Raw genomic sequence first — 7,482 nt, 5'->3', positions numbered from 1 at the left:
TAAAATTGACACTGTGCATTTTCATGAAAAAGAAGAATCCCTTCCCTGCACCCAGGCTTATCGCTACTTCCAAAAAAAAGCTTTCTTAGGAAAGACCATTCTGTCTTAACAAGTCAGTCATGCTGGACCACATCTGCTTAACAGTGGTGTTGGGTATTAGTGTGGGGGGAGACCTAGGTTTTGTTTTAGGCTTAGGCTGAATTGCAGTTGGCAGAAATAATACATTTTTCACCTTTAAGTGTATCCTGTAGCTTCCCCCACGGCCAACAGGAAGCAGCATTGATGGCTTCTGTGTGGAGCCCTTGCAAACGGGGGTGTAATGTGAGAAAGCATCTGAAGGAGGTGAAGAGAATACAAAGATAACGAAGATTTCTGGACGTAGATGGAAAGAAACTGTATTAACTATAGCTGCTTCCTTAGCGCAGACTTTTCTTAAGACAAGAAGGTAAACAGCTTACCACCACTCTGGTAAGAAGAATGTGGGTTTGACTGGTAACGTGGAAAATGTGGTGACATTAGAAACTGCCTGGGCTCCGCATCGAGATGATGCAGAATTTGTCATCCTGTAAATCATTTCTCATTGATTAGCTAAACTGTTTGGATTGGCAGAGGGGATCTTGTCTTGGACAGGAAGCGTAGGACCAGTATCACTCACTGCGTGACAGGCCTTCTGAACCGGACAGTTCAAACAACGCCTAGCGCTGTCTGAACGGAAAGTAATTACCTCCAGAAAGTCCTTTTCAGACCTACAGTACAACAGCCCCAAACAAAAAGGCAGCATAACTACGTATTGTAGGAAAAGACTGGCAGAGGGAGTCAGGTCAGAGGGCCAAACAGTTGTCCGTTGGATGAATTCTCGAAGATAGTAATTATCCTTAATAGCATAAACATTCTGCGAGAGCCAACACCAGCTGTATTATAGCAAAGGTACAGAAGGAAGGCTCTACTTGGGGAGGGGGAGCGGAGGAATTAGCACGGATGAACTGCTGCTCTTAGTAATGCATGATGTCTCTTCCAGCCTGCATATAAATGCTGGTCAGTGACACGGCATGAGTAGTTAGCTGTTTATACGAGATGCTCCAAGTAGTGTATCTCTTACTGTCTGAAATGCAGAAAAAGCCTGAAGCTCTGACCAGACATCTGAGGAACTGAGACTTTCCCTTAGCTGTGCAAATGATTAGAGTGAAAACCTGACCTTCTGCAGAATGCTCGGTTTCTAAAATGTCTGGGGGAGTTATGTCAGGACCACTTGGCAGGCAGTCAAAGTTCTTCCCTGCAGTTGCATGTTTTGCAAGCCTACTCCAAAGTTGTAATGACCTGGTAAAGTAGTTACCTCTGTCACAATCGGAGCTAATGAAAACGTGTAGTAAAATGAAAAGGGTTTTCGAAAGCAACTCTGATTTCCAGCTCTCAGGAAATATGGATGGTGAAGTCTTAACGGGAGAGTAAATGTAAAGGGGTTTGCTCAGATCATCTGTTTGGTCATCTCTAGTCTAATATTTGAGGGTTTTTAACCAATGAAAAGCGTGGGGTGCTTAATTAATTTACTAGGTAGTGCAGTGAGTGTTGTTTCAATAGTCTGTGCCTCAACAGGAGCTACCATTAGTATACTTTTTGCAGGGAAAAAGGTTTGAAGAGCAGAAGGAAACTTAAAAAAAAAAAAAAAAAGAAATGTACTGCTATACGCCAAGAGGGTATAGGATTCTTTGACATTGTTCTGGATTCAACCCACTTAGTAATGCGTTCAACAGGAGCTTAAATAAGGATCGCATGCTTTTAGGAATATTTAAAAAAAAAAAAGTATGTCTTCTAATTAATAAAACTCATTATACTTAAGTTAGGTTTCTTGTATTGAAAGGAGAGAATTGAAACCCAGAACAGGATGTGTTTGCTGCAAAATAAACCTGAAACTGTTAGGTATTTTTTTAATGAGCATATGCATAGTTTTTTTTTTTTCCTTTTTTAAACTTTTGTACTTCTGCGCCTTATCTAAAATTCTTGTCTTTAGTGGATATAATTAAAGGTAGAATTTACCCACTGAGCTCAAAGTTTTCACTGTTATATTTATTGGGTTGTGAGAGGAGTTTTGCAGACTTGCCTGACTTCTTGCAAAAAATCATAAGTACACCTTCCAAGGAAAGCAAAAATTATTTTTAAATATGCCAGCCGAGTTCTTTAATGGTGCTTGGATAAATTTTTTTCAACTGCTGTAGTTATTTCTATATATAGTATAAGGATGTGAAAAGTCATTCGTTCCTAATGTGTTTAAATATGCTCCATAATGAATGTTGTGGATGTGAAAGATAAGCAGCCTGGAGCTTTCTTTTGCAAGGTATAGGGTAACACAAAGCATCAAAGTTTTGCTGCCCTCAGGACACACATTGAAGTAGTTAAAGTAGTGAGATAAACGAAATACAGTAAGATATTCATCTGCAAAATCTAAAGCTCAAGGACACAATAAGTTTTCATTTAAGCGTTTCTCATTTGCTGACAATGAGCCAAATAAATCTTAATTCCACATTGTAGATGGTGACAGAAATTCAGTAACTTTTCCTGGGATAAGAGTCTGATTTGTTTCCCAAATCTTTCTGATAATGTACTTGTATATGCTGGGATTCTAATCTGAATTAGCTGCTTCCAGTTACTTAAGAAAACAAGAATTATTTTTTTCAGAATTGCTATTTAAGAACGTTTTTGTTTGGTGTGCTGAAATAACATCTAGTCTGATGTTCCTGAGTTGGAACAAAGAATTACTGTGAAGAACTAAATCATTTTCTGTAACTTTGCATTATCTTAGTCCTCACTCACTGCATTTCTTCTTACAGGTGCTGGATTCGGATTAGGAATTGTTTTCTCAGTCATATTCTTCAAAAGTAAGTATACTACAGTACTCTTGACTGCCTGGTTTCCTAATTTCTGTCTATTGTAGGTGCAGTTTAAAACCAAGAAATCTTTGAGGCATGTAAAATCAGCATGTTAGACCAATTCTTCCATTATTGCCCACGTCTCTTCAGTTGAAACGGAGTTACCTAAACTTCTAACTGTTGTGTAACAAGGTTGTTACGCGCGGCATCTCTCTAAGCTCCTACTGTGCTCAGCTCAAATTCTGGAATTGCAGGAAACCCTGAGCCAAATTACTGGAGCCATGTGTCTAGACATCAGTTTATGCCAGTCTTGCCAGGCTTTTAAAACTGATCTAAATTCTTTTTTAGTTATGCTTTGGTAACAGAATAATTTTCCGTAATATCTTGAATTCAGAGATTGCTCTCCATTGAATTCTAAATACAATGTCTTACTCACTGTTACTCTTGTTGTTCTTCTGAAGTGGTCTGGTTTTTAGCCCATTTTAGGACTTGTAGAACTTGAAAATGCTTAATGTGCATCTTCCAGTAATTTATTCTTTCTTGGTGCTTATTTAACAATGCTATCACTGCCATGTGAAATGAACAGCTTTTCTTGACATTAACTTTTCCTCTCTGTTTGCCTTCCCCCCCTAGGAAAGACATGGCCTATCGCTTTTGGCTCAGGGATGGGGTTAGGAATGGCTTATTCCAATTGTCAACATGACTTCCAGTCTCCATATCTTCTCCATGGTAAATTTGTAAAGGTAAGTATCAGTACTAGTTACTATTAATTGGTAACTGTTTGTAAGTCAGCATTAAACGGTACATGTAGGCACCATTTAAATGGATATTCCTCTGCCTTTCCCAAAAGAGCACCGGTAAGAAGAAACTTGTGTTGCCGAAGCGGGGTGGTTCCCCTGCTCTTTAGAAATTTTTAACGTCTGGTGTGTTCAGCAGTAAACTTACTAGACTGAATACGTAGAATTAATTCAACAGGTCCTGCAGGTAGGTTTTCCCACAACCTGAAAACACATATAATAAAAATACATGTTAGAAAAGCTGAAGAACTAAACTAACGGTAAGATTCTGCCTTCAGACTTTGAAAGAGATGAACTAGGAAGAAACTGAAAGTCGTGTCAGGCATGTCAGGTAGATCTGCCTGTGGAAGCAGGTCTTTGATCTTCTGTGGGGGTTTTTTTGTTGTTTTTTTTTTTTTTTTCAACATGAAAACACTAATCACTTGTAAGTTTTGTGGCTTGTTTGGCTGGATAGTAATGTAATAATTAGTCTGAAGAAATTGTACACTTTAGTTTTGAAGAGGATAATTTAAATGAGTTCAGTATTATCACTGACCATGCTGAAATAAAATATTTAAAAATAGATTAATTAGCAGGAACCATTTGTGCGCTCGCAAACTGCCTACAGTGCACTAAGTCCACAAACTGACTCCATTAATGTTTTCTTTATTTCTTCACATGTAAAAGTTGGGGCTGTTCTTACGGTAATTTATCATTGTGGCATCTGGAAAAAAAAGGGGTGTGCGTGCATATTTTGGATCCACAAAGCCATATACTGCTAAAAGCATTTCACTGATACCGGTGGAGAGGCGTCCACCAGGACCTACTTATAGTTATTTTAGCACTTCAGAAAGTACTGAGGTGAAATGTTCTGCCAGGAGCTTTTCATGGCAAGCACACAGAATGCAAAAATTGCTCCTGTGTCACTCGTCTGCCTAATGAAGGAGGCCTGAAGGTGTTTTTAGGCTTTTTCCTGATGCATCTAGAGCTGTAAGTTGAGCCCGGTCCTCCTTAGATTTACTGGCCGATGAGCTTTTGCCTGCCTTCTGCAGCCGTACCAGACGTAGCTGTTTACAAATACTATCTTCAGCTGCCTGTAAAGAAAGGGAAACAGTAACAAGATTCTTGAACAACTTCTTCGGAATAAAATATTTTGGATAGCAATATAGAGACACTGTGACTTAGATGCAGCTGTATCAGCTGCAACATTGCCAGCTACAGCCCAGAATGAAAAGTCTGTGCATGACTCTTCTGACCAGATTTGTTAACATCAAAACGTGTTAGCTTTCCACACCATCCTGAGGGTATTCCTCCAATTTATGTCTCCAAAAAGAAACTGGAATGACACGTCTGTGGCTTCGTGTGAATGGTAAATGCCCTGTTCACATGTTCTTGAGAAAGCGTTATTCATTCAAGGGTGCTTGTTACTAGGGATGTTGGGCAATAGAAAACTGACTTTCAGGTCAGCCTAGGAAAGGATTTTGTTTGGATTAAGGACTAATCTGTGCTCTGGAGCAAGGGTGGTCCTCTGAAGCATGAGGTAATTGAAAGGACACTTCACAGAAGAAGCGCAGCTGCCTGCATGGCACAAGACTAGACGAATAGTTTCCAGTGCACTGTCTCCGCTAGCTTTCTCTGGCACAAAGAGGCTGAACATGCTGAGAGAGGGAAGACGCGGACGAAGCCATCTAATAGTTAATGTCATTAATTCTCTCCAAAATGTCGTGTCATGGATAATGGCTCCAAGGTTACTACAACAAAATAATTTCATTTCTGTTGGTTAGGAGCATGGAAAATATTGTTGCATTATCACTCATCTGTTTTTTTCCTAGAAAATACTGTTGTAACTAAACTCTATAGGACTTCCTTTACAAAACTGAGTTTCTGTTCAAATGCTAACTTGTCAAAATGTGAGATTCTGCAAGAAAGTCAGCTTTATTAAGAGAGAGAGAAATGTAACACGGATTAGCTTGAGCAAAATTATTTCTAGTTTTCCGAACCTGTCAAGTTCATAGGATCACAGGATAACTCAAGCTGGAAAGGACTTCAAGGAGGTCATCTAGTTTGACCTCAAACCAGGGTCAGCTATGAGGTCAGACCAGGTTACTCGGGGTTTTATCCAGTCTGGATTCTTGATTCTTCAGGATGAAGTTCTTAATTCTGAATCCTAAGTGAGAATGAGAGGGGACAGAGGATCTTCATGATACCAAATAATCAGGAGATTATAAAGCAACTTTGCAGCTGTTGTAGCTGTAACTTGGATCATCACACTGCCCATCCTTTGGGTTAGTAAGTTGATCATGAAACACTAACACCAATGCAAGAGTCGTTCATTTCGGCCAAGAGACCACTTAAAACGCAGGAAAGTTCTAATCTGTGGTCATAAGATTCTGAGGGCTTTTGAAGTAATTTGATGAAGTGGATGTCACTGTGACTTCAGCTGAATTTAAAATCGACATCTAGCAATTATTTCAAGGCTTAAAACAGTATGGCTGAGAATTGCATGGCCTAAGGTTTCCTTGCAAAGTGGAAAGTATCATATTTTTCAGGTTATTTAGCCTGTATTATTTATCACCCAAAAAACCACAGCCGTGTACTTTGACTGCAATGTGACCTATATAGATGTGCAACAATACAAGAAGTTTGGCAACTGGAGCCTTTCCTCCTGCCCTTTGTGGCTTTGATTTCTATCTGATTTCTATCCAATCTCCGAATAGTTAACTTGAACAATAATCAATAATGCTGGGTTTTTTTTTTAAGTACCCATTTTATCAGAATGGAGGCTTACATGCATGAAAACATGGCATGCTTCTGGTATGAAAATAGCTGCTTAACTTCTCCATACTCAACTTCTCAGTCTAGCAAAGGATGGAAATGTTAGCCTACCTTCTGGAAATGTTACAAAGCTAAGTGGCTTGCTTTACATCGTGCAGCACCTTCCATGTAAGGAACCCGAATGGCTTTTTAATAATATAAGCCTTCTTGCTTTACAGGAACAGTGACTAATGACTAAGACTATCCCAGTGGGAAGGAAGGAGAAATCAATGATTATTCCTCAGGAATACTGAAGTGCCCCTGGAATAAGCCAACATTCTTCAGTGACGATCACCAGTAACTCTTTATACTCCAACAAACTGTTTCTGTACGTGAAACAAAGTTCTGTTGCTTGTTTTGTATCGTGTCTGGAAAGTGCAAGGAAGAGCTCTTCTGGGAAATAAAAAAAAGAAAAATGGCCTTCTCTGGTGTGTTGACTTTGTGAGAGAGAGAGAGAGAGAATGGAAGGAGAGGACTTCATTTTGAGTACCTAGCAGCTGTGACCACCTGGGTAAAAGCCACTGTGAGAGCTCTTCAGAAAAGACAGGCGTCGTATGTTCCTCTCCACTCTGGAAAGGCAACCCCCATCTAACATACAGTTCAAAGAAGCATTCCCACCTCATAAATCACACACTAGACCCCTGCTGCTTGTGCCGGTGTTTGGAGAGGAATATAAATACTCCTATGTCCTGTTTGTACAGTTGCCCTTTAAAATTGGAGTTTTGTCCTCTCCAAAGAGGCAGAATCCAAAAAGGCAAATCCTAACTGTGTGACTGATGCAGCTAGCCAGTGCTGTCTCTTGTAGCTTTGAGTCATGGAATGACCCAAGTTTGAAACTTCCCGGGATAGTGGGCGAATTAAACAGATGCACATGCCATCTGGCTCTGAGCTTACCTTTTAGGCTGATTGTTTTTTCACCCTTCTTCTGTGGGAGAACATACAGGTTTCAGTGTCTGGGAATGGGTCACAAATATTTAAAGCTCTTTATTACCTTGGCAAGTCACTGGTCCAAGTACTCCCTTCTACTT

At 39.8% G+C, this 7,482-nt stretch overlaps 1 protein-coding gene across 1 annotated transcript in view; it reads left to right on the top strand.

The window, feature by feature from the left end:
• MINOS1 (mitochondrial inner membrane organizing system 1) overlaps positions 1-6,876 on the top strand; it is a 27,452-nt gene extending 20,576 nt beyond the window's left edge. The window contains exons 4-6 of the mRNA XM_009325308.1: positions 2,826-2,873; positions 3,498-3,607; positions 6,634-6,876. Of these exons, the coding sequence (XP_009323583.1) occupies positions 2,826-2,873; positions 3,498-3,607; positions 6,634-6,642 (167 nt within the window). The 3' untranslated portion in view covers positions 6,643-6,876. The remainder of the gene's footprint in view (positions 1-2,825; positions 2,874-3,497; positions 3,608-6,633) is intronic.
• The last annotated feature ends 606 nt before the right edge of the window (positions 6,877-7,482 follow it).

Source organism: Pygoscelis adeliae, unplaced genomic scaffold, assembly GCF_000699105.1.
Source record: "Pygoscelis adeliae isolate BGI_AS28 unplaced genomic scaffold, ASM69910v1 Scaffold36, whole genome shotgun sequence".
In the NCBI taxonomy this organism is placed as follows: domain Eukaryota; kingdom Metazoa; phylum Chordata; class Aves; order Sphenisciformes; family Spheniscidae; genus Pygoscelis; species Pygoscelis adeliae.
Note: the sequence above shows the minus strand (reverse complement) of the source record. Positions and strands in the feature narration are given on the sequence as shown.